Source organism: Zea mays, chromosome 4 (assembly GCF_902167145.1).
Source record: "Zea mays cultivar B73 chromosome 4, Zm-B73-REFERENCE-NAM-5.0, whole genome shotgun sequence".
Classification (NCBI taxonomy): domain Eukaryota; kingdom Viridiplantae; phylum Streptophyta; class Magnoliopsida; order Poales; family Poaceae; genus Zea; species Zea mays.
Window position 1 is genome coordinate 190,959,221 of NC_050099.1, and position 20,415 is coordinate 190,979,635.

The following is a 20,415-nucleotide window of genomic DNA, read 5'->3' on the forward strand; positions in this document are numbered from 1 at the left end:
AGCGTCGAGGCACCGAACCCCTAGCTCGATGGCGATGCGCAACCCATTCACCAAGGCCTCGTATTCGGCCACGTTGTTTGACGCCGGAAAATGGAGGCGTATTACATAGCGCACATGTTTTCCGAGGGGTGAGATGAAGAGCAAGCCAGCGCCTGCTCCGGTTTTCATAAGCGACCCATCGAAGTACATGGTCCAAAGTTCGGCCTGGATTGGAGCCGTTGGTAATTGGGTGTCGGTCTATTCAGCCAGAAAGTCGGCCAAGACTTGGGATTTTATGGCCTTCCGAGGGACAAACGAAAGTGTTTCTCCCATGAGTTCCGCTGCCCATTTTGCTATCCTACCCGAGGCCTCTCGGCACTGGATGATCTCCCCCAGGGGGAAGGATGACACCACAGTCATCGGATGAGACTCGAAGTAGTGTCGCAGCTTTCGCCGTGTTAGAATCACTGCGTATAATAGCTTCTGGATTTGCGGGTAGCGGATTTTGGTCTCGGATAGCACCTCGCTGATGAAGTAGACTGGCCTCTGGGTGGGCAGCGCATGCCGTTCTTCTCGTCTCTCGACTACGACCGCAGCGCTGACCACCTGAGTGGTTGCGGCTACGTAAATCAAGAGAGCTTCTCCCGCAGCGGGGGGCACCAAGATGGGCGCATTAGTGAGGAGTGCTTTAAGGTTTCCAAGGGCTTCTTCGGCCTCATGAGTCCAAGTGAAGCGTTCGGTCTTCCTTAAGAGGCGGTACAAGGGTAACCCTTCCTCGCCGAGGCGCGAGATGAAGCGGCTCAGAGCCGCAAGGCATCCCATGACCCTTTGTACTCCCTTTGAATCTTTGATGGGCCCCATGTTGGTGATGGCTTTGATTTTCTCCGGGTTGGCCTCGATGCCTCGTTCGGAGACGATGAATCCTAGGAGCATGCCTCGGGGGACTCCGAAGACACACTTCTCGGTATTGAGTTTTACGCCCTTTGCTCTTAGGCACCTGAACGTTACTTCAAGGTCGAAGAGGAGGTCGGGGGCTTTCCTTGTTTTGACGACGATGTCATCGACATAAGCCTCGACCGTTCTGCCGATGTGCTCTCCGAACACATGGTTCATGCACCTTTGGTATGTTGCACCTGCATTCCTCAAGCCAAATGGCATAGTAGTATAACAATACATGCCGAAAGGTGTGATAAAAGAAGTCGCGAGCTGGTCGGATTCTTTCATCTTGATTTGGTGATAGCCTGAATAGGCATCGAGGAAAGACAGGATTTCACACCCAGCAGTGGAGTCCACAATTTGATCGATGCGAGGCAGAGGGTAGGGAACTTTTGGACATGCTTTATTCAACCCAGTGTAGTCTACACACATCCTCCATTTCCCACCTTTTTTCTTCACAAGTACAGGGTTAGCTAACCATTTTGGATGGAATACTTCTTTGATGAACCCTGCTGACATTAGCTTGTGGACCTCCTCGCCTATGGCCCTACGCTTTTCTTCATCAAAACGGCGTAGGTGCTGTTTCACGGGTCGGGCACCGGCTTGGATGTCCAGTGAGTGCTCGGCGACATCCCTCGGTATGCCTGGCATGTCCGAGGGACTCCACGCAAAAATCTCGGCGTTTGCGCGGAGAAAGTCGACGAGCACTGCTTCCTATTTGGGGTCGAGCTCGGAGCCAATCCTGACTTTCCTGCCGGCGTCGTCGCTGGGGTCGAGAGGGACAGATTTAACTGCCTCAGCTGGCTCGAAATTGCCGGCATGCCGCTTTGGGTCGGGCGCCTCTTTGGAGAGGCCATCCAGGTCGGCGATGAGGGCTTCGGACTCGACGATGGCTTCGGCGTACTCAACGCATTCCACGTCGCACTCGTAAGCGTGGCGGTACGTGGATCCGACGGTGATGATTCCCTTGGGGCCTGGCATCTTGAGTTTGAGGTACGTGTAGTTGGGGACGGCCATGAACTTGGCGTAGCACGGTCTTCCCAATACCGCGTGATAGGTTCCTCGGAACCCGACTACCTCGAAAGTGAGGGTTTCCTTTCGGAAGTTGGAGGGAGTTCCGAAACAGACGGGCAAATCAAGCTGCCCAAGGGGCAGGATACGCTTGCCGGGGGCAATCCCGTGAAAAGGTGCTGCACCGGCCCGGATCGTGGACCGATCGACCCCAAGAGCCCTAGGGTCTCGGCATAGATGATGTTGAGACTGCTGCCTCCGTCCATGAGGACCTTGGAGAGCCTAGCGTTGCCGATGATTGGGTCGACGACAAGCGGGTACCTTCCTGGGTTTGGTACGTAGTCGGGGTGGTCGTCTTGGTCGAAGGTAATGGGCTTGTCGGACCAATCTAGGTAGACTGGCGTTGCTGATAATCGCCTAGAGGGGGGGTGAATAGGGCGAAACTGAAATTTACAAATATAAACACAACTACAAGCCGGGTTAGCGTTAGAAATATAATCGAGTCCGAGAGAGAGCGTGAAAAACAAATCGCAAGCGAATAATGAAGTGAGACACGCGGATTTGTTTTACCGAGGTTCGGTTCTCTCAAACCTACTCCCCGTTGAGGAGGCCACAAAGGCCGGGTCTTTTTCAACCCCTTCCCTCTCTCAAACGGTCCCTCCGACCGAGTGAGCTTTCTCTTCTCAAATCAACCGGGAGCAAAACCTCCCCGCAAGGACCACCACACAATTGGTGTCTCTTGCCTCGGTTACAAGTGAGTATTGATCACACGAAAGAATGAAAGAGAGAAAGCAATCCAAGCGCAAGAGCTCAAATGAACACGGCAAATCTCTCTCGCTAATCACTAAAGCCTTGAGTGGAATTGGAGAGGATTTGATCTCTTTGGGTGTGTCTAGAATTGAATGCTTAGCTCTTGTAAGTGGTTGAGAAGTGGAAAACTTGGATGCAATGAACGGTGCGGTGGTTGGGGTATTTATAGCCCCAACCACCAAACTTGACCGTTGGTGGAGCTGTCTGTCGTATGGTGCACCGGACAGTCCGGTGCACACCGGACATGTCCGGTGCCCCAGCCACGTCACCAATGCCGTTGGGTTCCGACCGTTGGAGCTCTGTCTTCTGGGCCCGCCTGGATGTCCGGTGGCGCACCGGACATGCACTGTAGAGTGTCCGGTGCGCCGGCATGGGCGTGCCTGACTTCTGCGCGTGCTGCGCGCGCATTTAATGCATCGCAGGTAGCCGTTGGCGCCGAAGTAGCCGTTGCTCCGCAGTTACACCGGACAGTCCGGTGTACACCGGACATGTCCGGTGAATTATAGCGGAGCAGCCGTTGCATTTTCCCGAGGCTGCCAAGTTCCGGAGCCGCGTCCTCTTGGAGCATCGGACACTGTCCGGTGTACACCGGACAGTCCGGTGAATTATAGCGCGCCGGCTCTATGAAATTCCCGAAGGCGACGAGTTTGAGTTGGAGCCCTCTGGTGCACCGGACACTGTCCGGTGGCACACCGGACAGTCCGGTGCGCCAGACCAGAGGTGCCTTCGGTTGCCCCTTTGCTCTTTTGTTGAACCCAATACTTGGTCTTTTTATTGGCTAAGTGTGAACCTTTGGCACCTGTATAACTTATACACTAGAGCAAACTAGTTAGTTCAAACATTTGTGTTGGGCAATTCAACCACCAAAATTATATAGGAACTAGGTGTAAGCCTAATTCCCTTTCAATCTCCCCCTTTTTGGTGATTGATGCCAACACAAACCAAAGCAAATATAGAAGTGCATAATTGAACTAGTTTGCATAATGTAAGTGCAAAGGTTGCTTGGAATTGAGCCAATATAAATACTTACAAGATATGCATGGATTGTTTCTTCATTTTTAACATTTTGGACCACGGTTGCACCACATGTTTTGTTTTTGCAAATTCTTTTGTAAATCCTTTTCAAAGTTCTTTTGCAAATATTCAAAGGTAAATGAATAAGATTTTTGCGAAGCATTTTCAAGATTTGAAATTTTCTCCCCCTGTTTTAAATGCTTTTCCTTTGACTAAACAAAACTCCCCCTAAATGAAATCTTCCTCTTAGTGTTCAAGAGGGTTTTGATGTATCAATTTTGAAATACTACTTTCTCCCCTTTTTGAACACAATAAGATACTAAATTGACATTTGTTATTTGAAAATTATTTTAAAATTAGGTGGTGGTGCGGTCCTTTTGCTTTGGGCTCATACTTTCTCCCCCTTTGGCATGAATCGCCAAAAACGGAGTCATTAGAGCCCTTTGAATTACTTTCTCCCCCTTTGGTCATAAATAAATGAGTGAAGATTATACCAAAGACGAAGAGATGCTCGGAGTGACGGCGAAGGATGAGTTGTGGAGTGGAGTGGAAGCCTTTGTCTTCGCCGAAGACTCCAATTCCCTTTCAATACACCTATGACTTGGTTTGAAATAGACTTGAAAACACATTAGTCATAGCATATAGAAAAGAGACATGATCAAAAGTATATTTATGAGCTATGTGTGCAAGTTAGCAAAAGAAATTTCTAGAATCAAGAATATTGAGCTCATGCCTAAGTTTGGTAAAAGTTTGTTCATCAAGTGGCTTGGTAAAAATATCGGCTAATTGATCTTTAGTATTAACGTATGCAATCTCGATATCCCCCTTTTGTTGGTGATCCCTAAGAAAATGATACCGAATGGCTATGTGTTTAGTGCGGCTATGCTCGACGGGATTGTCGGCCATTTTGATTGCACTCTCATTGTCACATAGCAAAGGGACTTTGGTTAATTTATAACCATAGTCCCGCAGGGTTTGCCTCATCCAAAGCAATTGCGCGCAACAATGGCCTGCGGCAATGTACTCGGCTTCGGCGGTAGAAAGAGCGACCGAATTTTGCTTCTTTGAAGCCCATGACACCAAGGATCTTCCCAAGAACTGGCAAGTCCCCGATGTGCTCTTTCTATTAATCTTACACCCCGCCCAATCGGCATCCGAATAACCAATCAAATCAAAAGTGGATCCCCGAGGGTACCAAAGCCCAAACTTAGGAGTATAAGCCAAATATCTCAAGATTCGTTTTACGGCCGTAAGGTGGGATTCCTTAGGGTCGGATTGGAATCTTGCACACATGCAAACGGAAAGCATAATGTCCGGTCGAGATGCACATAAATAGAGTAATGAACCTATCATCGACCGGTATACCTTTTGATCAACAGATTTACCTCCCGTGTCGAGGTCGAGATGCCCATTAGTTCCCATGGGTGTCTTGATGGGCTTGGCATCCTTCATTCCAAACTTGGTTAGAATGTCTTGAGTATACTTCGTTTGGCTAATGAAGGTGCCTCCTTGGAGTTGCTTGACTTGGAATCCTAGAAAATACTTCAACTCCCCCATCATTGACATCTCGAATTTTTGTGTCATGATCCTACTAAATTCTTCACATGTAGATTCGTTAGTAGACCCAAATATGATATCATCAACATAAATTTGGCATACAAACAAATCATTGTCAAGAGTTTTAGTGAATAAAGTAGGATCGGCCTTTCCGACTTTGAAGCCATTTGCAATAAGGAAATCTCTAAGGCATTCATACCATGCTCTTGGGGCTTGCTTGAGCCCATAAAGCGCCTTAGAGAGCCTATAGACATGGTTAGGGTACTCACTATCTTCAAAGCCGGGAGGTTGCTCAACATAGACCTCTTCCTTGATTGGTCCATTGAGGAAGGCACTCTTCACGTCCATTTGGTAAAGCTTAAAGCCATGGTAAGTAGCATAGGCCAATAATATACGAATTGACTCAAGCCTAGCTACGGGTACATAGGTTTCACCGAAATCCAAACCTTCGACTTGGGAGTATCCCTTGGCCACAAGTCGGGCTTTGTTCCTTGTCACCACACCATGCTCATCTTGCTTGTTGCGGAAGACCCATTTGGTTCCTACAACATTTTGGTTAGGACGTGGAACTAAATGCCATACCTCATTTCTAGTGAAGTTGTTGAGCTCCTCTTGCATCGCCACCACCCAATCCGAATCTTGTAGTGCTTCCTCTACCCTGTGTGGCTCAATAGAGGAAACAAAAGAGTAATGCTCACAAAAATGTGCAACACGAGATCTAGTAATTACCCCCTTATGAATGTCGCCGAGGATGGTGTCGACGGGGTGATCTCGTTGGATTGCTTGGTGGACTCTTGGGTGTGGCGGCCTTGGTTCTTGCTCATCCTCCTTTTCTTGATCATTTGCATCTCCCCCTTGATCATTGCCGTCATGTTGAGGCGGCTCATCTTCTTGATCTTCTTGTTCAACATCTTGAGCCTCATCCTCATTTTGAGTTGGTGGAGATGCTTGAGTGGAGGAGAATGGTTGATCTTGTGCTTTTGGAGGCTCTTCGGATTCCTTAGGACACACATCCCCAATGGACATGTTCCTTAGCGCGATGCATGGAGCCTCTTCATTACCTATCTCATCAAGATCAACTTGCTCTACTTGAGAGCCATTAGTCTCATCAAACACAACGTCACAAGAAACTTCAACTAGTCCTGAGGACTTGTTAAAGACTCTATATGCCCTTGTGTTTGAGTCATATCCTAGTAAAAAGCCTTCTACAGTTTTAGGAGCAAATTTAGATTTTCTACCTCTTTTAACAAGAATAAAGCATTTGCTACCAAAAACTCTAAAATATGAAATATTGGGCTTTTTACCGGTTAGGAGTTCATATGATGTCTTCTTGAGGATTCGGTGTAGATACAGCCGGTTGATGGCGTAGCAAGCGGTGTTAACCGCCTCGGCCCAAAACCGATCCGAAGTCTTGTACTCATCAAGCATGGTTCTTGCCATGTCCAATAGAGTTCGATTCTTCCTCTCCACTACACCATTTTGTTGTGGCGTGTAGGGAGAGGAGAACTCATGCTTGATGCCCTCCTCCTCAAGGAAGCCTTCAATTTGAGAGTTCTTGAACTCCGTCCCGTTGTCGCTTCTTATTTTCTTGATCCTTAAGCCGAACTCATTTTGAGCCCGTCTCAAAAATCCTTTTAAGGTCTCTTGGGTTTGAGATTTTTCCTGCAAAAAGAATACCCAAGTGAAGCGAGAATAATCATCCACTATTACAAGACAATACTTACTCCCGCCGATGCTTATGTAAGCAATCGGGCCGAATAGATCCATGTGGAGTAGCTCAAGCGGCCTGTCGGTCGTCATGATGTTCTTGTGTGGATGTTGGGTTCCAACTTGCTTCCCGGCTTGGCATGCGCTACAAATCCTGTCTTTCTCAAAATGAACATTTGTTAATCCTAAAATGTGTTCTCCCTTTAGAAGCTTATGAAGATTCTTCATCCCAACATGGGCTAGTCGGTGGTGCCAGAGCCAACCCATGTTAGTCTTAGCAATTAAGCAAGTGTCGAGTTCAGCTCTATCAAAATCTACCAAGTATAGCTGACCCTCTAACACTCCCTTAAATGCTATTGAATCATCACTTCTTCTAAAGACAGTGACACCTACATCAGTGAATAGACAGTTGTAGCCCATTTGACATAATTGAGATACGGAAAGCAAATTGTAATCTAATGAATCAACAAGAAAAACATTGGAAATGGAATGGTCAGGTGAAATAGCAATTTTACCCAAGCCTTTGACCAAACCTTGGTTTCCATCCCCGAATGTGATCGCTCTTTGGGGATCTTGGTTTTTCTCATACGAGGAGAACATCTTCTCCCCTGTCATGTGTTTTGTGCACCCGCTGTCGAGTATCCAACTTGAGCCCCCGGATGCATAAACCTACAAAACCATTTTAGTTCTTGACTTTAGGTACCCAAACGGTTTTGGGTCCTTTGGCATTAGAAACAAGAACTTTGGGTACCCAAACACAAGTCTTTGACCCCTTGTGTTTGCCCCCAACAAACTTGGCAACTACCTTGCCGGGTTTGTTAGTCAAAACATAAGATGCATCAAAAGTTTTGAATGAAATATCATGATCATTTGATGCACTAGGAGTTTTCTTCTTAGGCAACTTAGCACGGGTTGGTTGCCTAGAGCTAGATGTCTCACCCTTATACATAAAAGCATGATTAGGGCCAGAGTGAGACTTCCTAGAGTGAATTCTCCTAATTTTGTCCTCGGGATAACCGGCAGGGTATAAAATGTAACCCTCGTTATCCTGAGGCATGGGAGCCTTGCCCTTAACAAAGTTGGACAACCTTTTAGGAGGGGCACTAAGTTTGACATTGTCTCCCCTTTGGAAGTCAATGCCATCCTTGATGCCCGGGCGTCTCCCATTATAGAGCATACTTCTAGCAAATTTAAACTTTTCATTTTCTAAGTTATGCTCGGCAATTTTAGCATCTAGTTTTGCTATATGATCATTTTGTTGTTTAATTAAAATCATGTGATCATGAATAGCATTAATATCAACATCTCTACATCTAGTACAAATGGATACATGCTCAACAATAGATGTAGAGGGTTTGCAAGATTTCAATTCTACAACCTTAGCATGCAACATATCATTTTTAGTTCTAAGGTCGGAAATTGTAACATTGCAAACATCTAGTTCTTTAGCCTTAGCAATCAATTTTTCATTCTCATTTCTAAGGCTAGCAAGAGAAACATTCAACTCATTAATCCTAGCAAGTAAATCAACATTATCATTTCTAGAATCGGAAGTTAAAACATTACAAACATGTGAATCAACCTTAGCTAATAATTTAGCATTCTCATTTCTAAGGTTGTCAATAGTGTCATGGCAAGTGCTTAGCTCACTAGATAGTTTTTGACATTTTTCTACTTCTAGAGCATAAGCATTTTTAACCTTAACATGTTTTTTGTTTTCCTTAATTAGGAAGTCCTCTTGGATATCCAAAAGGTCATCCTTCTCATGAATAGCACTAACTAATTCATTTAATTTTTCCTTTTGTTCCATGTTAAGGTTGGCAAAAAGGGTACGCAAGTTATCCTCCTCATCACTAGCATTATCATCACTAGAAGATTCATATTTAGTGGAGGATTTAGATTTAACCTTCTTCCTTTTGCCGTCCTTTGCCATGAGACACTTGTGGCCGACGTTGGGGAAGAGGAGTCCCTTGGTGACGGCGATGTTGGCGGCGTCCTCATCGGAGGAGGACTCGGTGGAGCTCTCGTCGGAGTCCCACTCGCGGCACACGTGGGCATCGCCGCCCCTCTTCTTGTGGTACCTCTTCTTTTCTCTCCTATTGCCCTTCTTGTCGTTATCCCTGTCACTGTCACTTGATAATGGACAATTAGCAATGAAGTGACCGGGCTTACCACATTTGTAGCAAACCTTCTTCGAACGGAATTTGTAGTCCTTCCCCTTCCGTTGCTTGAGGATTTGGCGAAAGCTTTTGATGATTAAAGCCATCTCCTCATTGTCGAGCTTGGAGGCGTCAATTGGTTGTCTACTTGGTGTAGACTCCTCCTTCTTCTCCTCCGTCGCCTTAAATGCCACCGGTTGTGCTTCGGACGTGGAGGGATCATCAAGCTCGTTGATCTTCTTTGAGCCCTTGATCATACATTCAAAGCTCACAAAATTCCCGATAACTTCCTCGGGCGTCATTTGAGTATATCTTGGGTTGCCACGAATTAATTGAACTTGAGTGGGGTTAAGGAAAATAAGTGATCTTAAAATAACCTTAACCACCTCGTGGTCATCCCACTTCATGCTCCCAAGGTTGCGCACTTGGTTCACTAAGGTCTTGAGCCGGTTGTACATATCTTGTGGCTCCTCCCCTTGGCGAAGACGGAAGCGACCGAGCTCCCCCTCGATCGTTTCCCGCTTGGTGATCTTGGTGAGTTCATCACCCTCGTGCGCGGTCTTGAGTAGGTCCCAAATCTCCTTCGCGCTCTTCAACCCTTGCACCTTGTTATATTCCTCCTTACTTAGAGAAGCAAGGAGTATGGTTGTAGCTTGAGAGTTGAAGTGCTCGATTTGGGCCACCTCGTCCTCATCATAGTCTTCATCCCCTACGGATGGTACCTGTGCACCAAACTTAACAACATCCCATATGCTTTTGTGGAGTGAGGTTAGATGAAATTGCATTAAATCACTCCACCTAGCGTAATCTTCACCATCAAATGTTGGTGGTTTGCCTAATGAGACGGAAAGCAAAGGTGTATGCTTAGAAATGCGAGGGTAGCGTAGGGGGATCTTACTATACTTCTTGCGCTCTTGGCGCTTAGAAGTGACGGACGCCGCGTCGGAGCCGGAGGTGGATGTTGATGAAGAATCGGTCTCGTAGTAGACCACCTTCCTCATCCTCTTCTTCTTGTCCCCATTCCGATGCGGCTTGTGGGAAGAGGATTTTTCCTTCTTCTCTTTGTGATGTGAAGAAGATATTTTCTCCTTCCCTTTGGAGGAGTCCTTCTTCTTCTCTTTGTGGTGTGAAGAAGATCTTTTCTCCTTCCCTTTGGAGGAGACCTTCTTCTTCTCCTTCCTCTTGGTGCGGGACTCTTCCGATGAAGTGCTCCCGTGGCTTGTAGTGGGCTTTTCGCCGGTCTCCATCGCCTTCTTGGCGTGATCTCCCGACATCACTTCGAGCGGTTAGGCTCTAATGAAGCACCGGGCTCCGATACCAATTGATAGTCGCCTAGAGGGGGGGTGAATAGGGCGAAACTGAAATTTACAAATATAAACACAACTACAAGCCGGGTTAGCGTTAGAAATATAATCGAGTCCGAGAGAGAGCGTGAAAAACAAATCGCAAGCGAATAATGAAGTGAGACACGCGGATTTGTTTTACCGAGGTTCGGTTCTCTCAAACCTACTCCCCGTTGAGGAGGCCACAAAGGCCGGGTCTTTTTCAACCCCTTCCCTCTCTCAAACGGTCCCTCCGACCGAGTGAGCTTTCTCTTCTCAAATCAACCGGGAGCAAAACCTCCCCGCAAGGACCACCACACAATTGGTGTCTCTTGCCTCGGTTACAAGTGAGTATTGATCACACGAAAGAATGAAAGAGAGAAAGCAATCCAAGCGCAAGAGCTCAAATGAACACGGCAAATCTCTCTCGCTAATCACTAAAGCCTTGAGTGGAATTGGAGAGGATTTGATCTCTTTGGGTGTGTCTAGAATTGAATGCTTAGCTCTTGTAAGTGGTTGAGAAGTGGAAAACTTGGATGCAATGAACGGTGCGGTGGTTGGGGTATTTATAGCCCCAACCACCAAACTTGACCGTTGGTGGAGCTGTCTGTCGTATGGTGCACCGGACAGTCCGGTGCACACCGGACATGTCCGGTGCCCCAGCCACGTCACCAATGCCGTTGGGTTCCGACCGTTGGAGCTCTGTCTTCTGGGCCCGCCTGGATGTCCGGTGGCGCACCGGACATGCACTGTAGAGTGTCCGGTGCGCCGGCATGGGCGTGCCTGACTTCTGCGCGCGCTGCGCGCGCATTTAATGCATCGCAGGTAGCCGTTGGCGCCGAAGTAGCCGTTGCTCCGCAGTTACACCGGACAGTCCGGTGTACACCGGACATGTCCGGTGAATTATAGCGGAGCAGCCGTTGCATTTTCCCGAGGCTGCCAAGTTCCGGAGCCGCGTCCTCTTGGAGCATCGGACACAGTCCGGTGAATTATAGCGCGCCGGCTCTATGAAATTCCCGAAGGCGACGAGTTTGAGTTGGAGTCCTCTGGTGCACCGGACACTGTCCGGTGGCACACCGGACAGTCCGGTGCGCCAGACCAGAGGTGCCTTCGGTTGCCCCTTTGCTCTTTTGTTGAACCCAATACTTGGTCTTTTTATTGGCTAAGTGTGAACCTTTGGCACCTGTATAACTTATACACTAGAGCAAACTAGTTAGTTCAAACATTTGTGTTGGGCAATTCAACCACCAAAATTATATAGGAACTAGGTGTAAGCCTAATTCCCTTTCAGTTGCTACCTTCACTGAGCAGACCTCCCGGCGCTCCTGCTTGCGGCGTCGAGCCGAGGCATTCGCCACTTGCCCACCGTAGATCATGAAGCAGTTGTGGACCTCCGGGAACTCTTCCTCCTTGTCGCCCTCCTTATTGTTGTTGCCTTGGTCCTTGCCATCTTCCGCCAAGGGCCCAGCCTTATTGAAGTAACGCCGGAGCATGTCGCACTCTTCAAGGGTGTGCTTGACGGGACCCTTGTGATAGGGGCACGACTCCTTGAGCATCTTATCGAACACGTTGGCCCCTCCGGGAGGTCTCCGAGGATTCCTGCGTTCGACAGCAGCGACAAGATCTGCTTCAACGGCGTTGCGTTTTGCTTGCGCCTTCTTTTTGCTCTTCTTCTTCATGCCGCGCTGGACGGACGCCTCGGGGACGTCTTCCTTCTGCCTTCCCTGAGGCTGCTTGTCTTTCCGGAAGATGGCTTCGACCGTCTCCTGACCAGAGGCGAACTTGGTGGCTATGTCCATCAATTCGCTTGCCTTGGTGGGAGTTTTGCGTCCCAGTTTGCTTACCAGGTCTCGGCAAGTGGTGCCGGCGAGGAATGCTCCGATGACGTCCGAGTCGGTGATGTTAGGCAACTCGGTGCACTGCTTTGAGAATCGTCGGATGTATTCTCGTAGGGATTCCCCTGGCTGCTGGCGGCAGCTCCGGAGATTCCATGAGTTCCCAGGGCGCACGTACGTACCTTGGAAATTTCCAGCGAAGGCCTTGACTAGGTCGTCCCAGTCGAAGATCTGCGCAGGAGGCAGATGCTCCAGCCAGGCCCGGGCAGCGTCGGAGAGGAAGAGGGGGAGGTTGCGGATGATGAGGTTGTCGTCGTCCGTTCCTCCCAACTGGCACGCCAGCCGGTAATCTGCGAGCCATAACTCCGGCTTCGTCTCCCCTGAATATTTGGCGATGGTAGTCGGAGCTCGGAACCGGGCCGGGAACGGCGCCCGTCGTATGGCTCGGCTGAAGACCCGCGGGCCTGGTGGTTCGGGTGAGGGGCTCCGATCCTCCTCACTGTCGTAGCGTCCTCCGCGCCTGGGGTGATAGCCTCGGCGCACCTTTTCCTCGAGGCGGGCTCGACGATCGAGGTGGTGTTGCTCGTTGTCGAGGCGATCCAGGACCGCAGGGGTCCTGTCACCTGTGGGCTCGGTATGGACCGAGGCTTCTCGCACGTGTCGGGAGGGCTCGTCGCGATGCTCCGAGGGGCATCCCCGCCTTCGGGAGGCAGAGCTCTCGGCTTGTTGGACTGCGGCGTTTTCCAGGAGGCCCTTGAGTTCGCCCCGGATACGCCGCCCCTCGGTGGTGGATGGCTCCGGCATTGTTCGAAGTAGCATCGCCGCTGCAGCTAGGTTCTGGCTGGCCCCGTTGAAGATCGGGGGCAGCCCTGCCCCGGCATCTTCAATAATACGGCGCTGGACGTCCCGGGCTCGATGATGCGCTCTTCCGGCGAGGGCTCGGCCTGCCCACTCTTGCTCGAGGTTCTGTCGGAGCTGCATAAGTCGCTCTGTTTCTTCGTCGAGCTTGGCCTGCATCTCGCGGAGCTGCTCAAGCTGCGTGCCCTGACCCCCCGCAGGGACCTGGGCCTCAGCTAGCTCCCGCGGGATCTCGACGCGAGACGCAGGTGCAGGGGCGTTGTTGTTTCTTGGCATGCCGAGGTGGTTGTCTCCATCGTGCTCCTCCTGATCAATGTGGAAGCACTCGCGAGTTGGGTCGTAACCTTCGTCGTCAAGGCCGTGGCCATCGTTAGAGTCGCCGGAGAGGCAGTGGTCACATGCGGACATGAAGTCTCGCATGGCCCTGGGATCACAGAGCTCGGAGAAATCCATACTGAAGTCGGGGTCGTCCTCTTCCTCGGGACCCGCGGGTTCGGAGGTAGAGGCGACCGTCAGTAGGTCCCAGGTTGACCACATATGATACCCCGGGAGGTCAGGATATGTCCTTGCGAAAGTGCTAGCCGAAGTGGGGCTGCCTGGCAGATCGAAGCTGAATCTAAAAGGAACAGGATGGAAAACCGATGGTACCTCCTGGTTGGTGGACGGTGGTGAAGTTGTAGCGGAGATGAAACGTGTCGCTGTCTCGGGTGCGAGACTAATGCCCGACAAGTCCCTTGCAAGGGTGCTGGCGTCATCAGTCCGCCTGGGGTTGGCACGTTGTCGGGAAGCGACGCCCGTCATTGTCCCAGGTGCGAGGCTAACGCCCGACATGTCCCCCGCAGGGGTGCCGGCGTCGTCAATTCGCTCTGGTCCGACAGCCGACGAGGTGCCGCCCCTTGCTGGGCCATGGTTGCCCCGTCTTCGTCTCCTTTGGCGAGGAGGGTGGCGGGGTAGACCCGAGTGTCCCTCTTCCGCCCTGGGGAGAGGTTGTCGTCGAGTTCGTCTCCGCCGGGCGACCCGACGACCGTCGTTGCTGTCGTGCTGCGGTGGGAGGAGTATCATGTCGTAGCTGCCGTCGAGGGACATGAACTCGAGACTCCCAAAGCGGAGCACCGTCCCGGGCTGAAGAGGCTGCTGAGGATTGTCCATCTGGAACTTAACGGGAAAGTATTGTCAGCACGCAGCGAGCCCCTACCTGGCGCGCCAACTGTCGGTGTTTTGGACCCGCGGGGACCCTCAATCGACTAGTGAATTTTATGTTGCGTGTCCCTGCTCGGATGGATTGATGCAAGATGAAACACAAGAGAAAAGATGAGGCTTATATTATCTTGCACCGGGGTGCTTGTAGTAGGGGTTACAAGCCTCGTGAGAGGGGGAACGGATCCCAGGTCTCTTGAGAGGTCTCGTGCTGTGGAGAGAAGGTTTTTGCCTTCAAGTAAGCCGTCTGAGTTAGCCTTTTCAGCGTGTCGTGGGAAGGCCCTGAGCATCTCCTTTTATAGATACAAGGAGGTGATCCAGCTGTACATGTGGGGGTGTAGCTATGTGCTAACGTGGCCGGCGGAGAAGTGCTTGAGCCCTGTAGAAGCGTAGCTGGCGGTGCGGCCCCAGGTCCTGCTGACGTTCTTTTGCCTTCGTAGAGAGCTGAGGGCGGTCGACGTCATGGGCGCATGCCGGGAATCATCATTACCTGCTACTGGAGTAATTTGATGTGACACCGGTCTTGTTCCTTCGTAGCCTGAGGTGGTTAGCTAGGGGAAGGATAGTGTTGTTTTCCCGGTTTGCGTAGTCGGCTCGTGGTCGTCTCGGGCGAGGCGGTGATCTCTCCCAAAGCCGAGGCCTAGGTCGGGCGAGGCGAAGATCTCCTCCCGAGGCCAAGGCTGAGGCCGAGACCTAGGTCGGGCGAGGCGAAGACCTCCTCCCCAGGCCGAGGCTGAGGCCGAGGCCTAGGTCGGGCGAGGCGAAGACCTCCTCCCGAGGCTGAGGTTGAGGCCGAGGCCTGGGTCGGGCGTGGCGACGATTCCCTCCGAGGCCGAGGCTGGGGTCGGGCGAGGCGGAACTTCCTGCTGCGCCCGAGGCCGATCTCGGGAGAGGCGGTGACTTACTGTTGTCAGTCTTACCCCGGTGGTTGGCACAGTGGTCTGAACGGGGTGCATAGTGTCGTCATCCTGTCAGAACGATCAGTAAAAGGGTGAAGTGACTGCGGTCATTTCGACCTTGCCAACTGAGGCGCGCGTGTCAGGATAAGGTGTCAGATGATCCCCGCATTAAATGCGCACGTGATACGGTCGGTGGCAAGGCGATTTGGCCGAGGTTGCTATACGACAAAGTTCGCCCGAGCTTTGCCTCGAGCGAGCCGGGGGTGCGCCCACTGCCTGAGGGGACCCTCGGGCGAGCCGTGAATCCGTTCGGGACAGGGGCGGAGGGCCCAGTATGGCCCAGTATTGCCTGGGCAATACCTTAGGCTGGCCCACTAATAGAATAGATATTAGGGTTCGGCGTTCCGCACTGCCGCACAACCGCACAGCCGGCGTCCCACACAACTTGAGATTAGGGTTCGTCACGACGTTTCGCACTGCCGCACAGCCGGCGTCCCGCACAACTGCCCGCTCGGCCGCCGGCCGCTCCTGCCGGCGCTCCAGCCTCCAGGCCTCCAGCCGCTCGGAGCCTCGGATTCGCCACGCTCCGTCGCTCCACGCTCCAGCCACCCGCTCCGGCGCTCCGCTGATCTGCTTGTCCGGTTGACCGGTTGTCTTGTCCCACCCGGCGGCCGGCTGCAGGCTGTTTGCCGCTTGGTCCCGCCGAGGCGCCGACCCGCACGGCCGCAGGGCTGCCGCCTGCCGCTGCTTCCTGCTTGGCCGCACGTCTGCTTGGCTGCTTGCTTAATGCTTCGTGCTTCTAGTTGTCTGCTTGCTTCGTGCTTCTATGCTTCTAGTTGTCTGATTGTGACTTGTGAGACTTGTGAGCAAAGCATAGAAAGATCAAAGGTAGTCTTCGTTGCATTAGCAACACCTAATTTTTCTGGCGTCCTCCGCCACTGGTTCGGGACTACTGTTCTTGCCCGAGGCTGGGCTCGGGTGAGACGGGATCGCGTCCCTCGGTAGATGAGGCCTTAACTTTGAACCGTGCTTCCCAGTCTTTATGGTTTATTTTAAAGATGTTCTCCAGCCATGCTTAGTAGTACTGGGGGTACCCCTAATTATGGTACCCGACAACCATGTAGCAATATTTGCATAAGAAAAAAAAGGGGGAATGTGACATACTTCGCTGGACATGAAGCAAATTTTATCTTGATGAAAAGGTTGCATTGCACTCCATCCAGGAGTGCCTGAAGCTGGAACATTGATGTATATGCTGTAATAAGTAGGAACATTGCATCATTTTGAAGAGAATAAAAGTGAACGAGGAAACAGGTTCTCTAATGATCAGATAATAGTAACGTGATGGAAAGGGCTAGAGGTCAAAACACAGCAGAACAAACTCACCAGCAGATGATGATGCCATGGCAGGCTGGCTGCTGATCACCAAATCCTCAAATTAGGGATGTGGGAGATGAGGTGCCAGTCCTCCCCTTTTCCTGTCTCACAACGCCTCTCCAGATCAGGGCACCTACGGATCCGCAATTCCATCAGAGTGGTGAGGCCTTTTATGTCTTGAGGCAAGAATTTGATCCCCGGGCAGTCACTGACAATCAGCTTTTCAAGGGAAGCGAGGCCGCTCATCATCCCCTGCGGTAAGGATGTGAGGCCTGGGCAGTCGCTGATCAGGAGTTCTTGAAGGGAGGTGAGGCCGGACATTTGCGGAAGGCAAGCCAGCCTCGGGCAATCCCTGATCCTGAGCTTGCGTAGAGAGCAGAGCTCCCCTATGCGTTCAGGCAGCCGGTGAAGCTCGTAGCATGCTTCTATGGAGAGCATCTGGAGGGATGTGAGCTGCCCCAGTGACTGGGGAAGGCTGCTTAAGACATCGCAGGTCCAGATGCACAGCTGCTGCAGGGACGCAAGCTCCCCTATCCACTCGGGCAGCACGAGAAGATCTGAGCACGCGAACACGATTAGTGACTGGAGGCACGTGAGGCTCCGCAACCCCTCTGGCAGCTCTCTTAGCACCAGAGAGGAGTTGATCTCCAATGACTCGAGCGCCGTCATGTGTTGCAGAAGCTCCCACCGGCGTCCAGATCCTAGTCCTGTCATCCCCCATAGCCCAAGCTTCTTCAGGTGGCTGAAATTGGAGTAGGAAGAGGAAGACCCCAGGCATTGGTCTGCAGGCAGTTGCAGCAGTTGCTCGCTGCTCTCGGACAAGTGCAGGCTCTCCAACGACGAAGGCATGTGCGGCCTGAGCCTCAACCTGGGACAGTCTTGTATAAACAGATATGACAAGCGACCACCAACACGGACCTGTCGTCCAGAGCCAGGCGTGCCAGTGTCATGGACGTTGTGGCCTGCTCCTTCACCACTAGGTAGGATTGTTGTCTCGGCTACCAGCCACACCTCTCCTAGACTAGGCAGCGTGTCCAGTTCTAACCTCGACAAGGAAGGAAATGGGCCTCCACTCATGCTCTCGAGACAAGGCATCGCTCGCAGCTCAAGGTCTTCCAAACAAGGCAGCTCCACAAGCCCATCTAGATGCTTCAAGTTAGGGAAATCAGATAGCTTCACCACCCTCAGAAATGGGAAGTGAACAAGCTCTTGTGGTCCTCTTCTGCCACTCACTTGATTCTGCATCCAGCATGCGTGTTGGCTTCCAGAATACCCATTAATTTTCAACTCTTTAATCTGTGACGGTGGCTCTAGACCATCAAGTACAGCCTGCTCCAACTCAGTGTCCACCTCACCTGCCTCAAGTGGCATCCACTCAGAGTCCAAGTCCACCTCACCTGCTTCAAGTGCCATCCTTTCCAGGTCCAGGTCCACCTCACCTGCATCGTGTGCCATCCGTTCCAAGTCCATGTTCGCCTCACCTGCCTCATGTGCCATCCATTCCAGGTCCACCTCACATGCCTTATGTGCCATCCATTCTAGGTCCAAGCTCTGTAAGCTTGTTTTTTGTTGCAAGCATGCCATCTGTGCATCGTCTGGGTCCATACCATGTGGAATACCTCTAATACTCAGTTCCTCACTAATCCGAGGTACATTTGCAAGCTCTGAGATTCCTGCAAACTTTTCACTGTCACCTACAACAAACAAGCCCAGCTTTTGGAGCCGACTGAGCCGCCCAACACCTACAGGCATGCCTCCCAATGATTTACAACCTTTGAGGTTCAAGACTTGAAGCCTATCTAGATTCCCAATGCCTTCGGGCAACTCTACCAGCTCTTGACACGTGCAGAGATCCAAACACTCAAGATTTCTCAATGTTATGATGTTTGATGGAAGCCTCTCGATCTTTGTGTAACTTAATCTCAAAACTCTTAGCCTTTCAATTCTGCCAATAGTGTCTGGCAACACTGTAAGACTGTTACAACCGCAAAGATCAATGGTTGACATCATTTGACAGTCGCCGATGGAGTCTGGTAAACGCTTGAACTTCTCAGACTTGGATAGGTTCAATGTTCTTAACCTAGTTAGCTTACCAAAGCTTTCAGGCAAATCAAGGAGATCACTGGATGCCAGGTGAAGAGCTTGTAGGGTCCAGAAATTTGAAATGGCTTCCGGGAGTACTTCACATCTTAGCCTCGAAATCTCAAGATATTTCAAATGTTTCGCCTGGAATATGGCATTGGGAATTGTTGCCACAAACATGGATTCCATGGTGATACTACGCAGATGTCTCGCATTCTGCATTGTGCTTCCAAATATTGTGTCATCACTGTTGCTAACATAGATAGCACGTGCCTTTCCAAAAGGACGTTTGGATGGAACAATTCTTGACTGCTTAGTTAGAGAAAAGTATCTGTAGCTCTCTGTCAAACTGGTTCCCTCCTTCGGCACAACAAGTGAAATTTCATGATGAACGTGGATCAGCTGGGAGAAGAGCAGTCGCGCAGTGGAGGAGTCGCGCAGCTGAGGGGATAGGCATGGAGCCCGTAAGAAGAGGAAGGGATTAGACATGCAGCGCGTAATAAGTGATTAGGCAGGGAGCCGCGTACTGCCTCCTATTTAAATAGAACTGTGTTCCCTGTTTCATTACAATCGTTCCCTAACTGCGTTCCTAAATCGTTGGGAACACGTTCCACGCATCGAATGAACGTGGATCAGCTGTATACCCCTCAACGTTCCATGTTGCTTTAACAGACGTACCGTGTTCCTCGTTCCCGTTCCTCGTTCCCAACGTTCCGGGAACCTTGTCACTAAGATTTCATCTTTAAGTATGGAGTGGGCTAGATCATGAACCAAATCGTGCATCTTGCATGTCACTCTCCCATAATAATTTTCTTCCACATCCTACAAAAAAGACATTTGCACAAGAGAACTAAAACACTCATATCCAGTGTACTCCAAGTAATCAACAGCATCCGCACTAGCGAACATGTCGTGAGCAATCCATTGGTCAATCAAACGTTCCTTGTCAATCTTGTGACCTTTAGGAAACAGTGAACAAATCGTGAAGCACTGCTTCAGATGAGAGGGCAAGTTCAGATAGCTCAACCTCAAACATGCAGATACTCTACGCTCTTTGCCCTCAGCATCGAATAGATTACTGTCTCTAATGGCCTGCCACTCTTGTATCCGTTTCTTGTCATGGAGGACACCTGCAATTACTTTAATTGCTAGTGGCACCCCACCACATTTGTTTACAATGGCATTCCCAACATCTAGGAATTCTCTGTCCAAACCTTCCACCGTCGTACCAAAGCTTTGAATAAATAGTTGCCAGCTGTCAGACAAAGACAAGAGTGGCAGGTTGATCAGATATGAAGATTCCACCGCTTCAGCAACATCGCTATTGCGAGTAGTTAGTAAAATCCTGCTTCCAGATGCACCGCTCCTCACAAGTACCATAAATTGTTCCAACTCCATTCGGTCCTTAGTCCAGACATCATCCAGTACAAGCAAGAACACCTTTTCAGTCAACTCGTCTGATATTCTTCTGACCATGTGCTGCAAGTTATGGCTTTCAGACTTGCCATGGGCAATAGCTTCAAACAGCTTCCCAACAATACTTTCAAAACCAAACTCTTGTGACACATGAACCCATAGTCTAACTTTAAAATGCTTTGCTATAGTGGTACCATCGTTAAAAACAAGTTTAGCCAAGGTAGTTTTGCCAGATCCACCAAGTCCAACGATGGAA

The 20,415-nt window shown here is 50.5% G+C and overlaps 1 protein-coding gene across 1 annotated transcript; it reads right to left on the bottom strand.

Annotated features, from left to right (window-relative positions):
- Positions 1–16,024: 16,024 nt before the first annotated feature.
- LOC118476991 (putative disease resistance protein RGA3) lies at positions 16,025–19,403 on the bottom strand. The gene is made up of 2 exons (XM_035967477.1): positions 16,671–19,403; positions 16,025–16,539 (listed from the first exon to the last, which is right to left on the bottom strand). The coding sequence occupies exon 1, from the start codon at positions 19,230–19,232 to the stop codon at positions 16,707–16,709; it is 2,526 nt and encodes an 841-aa protein (XP_035823370.1). The 5' UTR covers positions 19,233–19,403; the 3' UTR covers positions 16,025–16,539; positions 16,671–16,706.
- Positions 19,404–20,415: the final 1,012 nt, after the last annotated feature.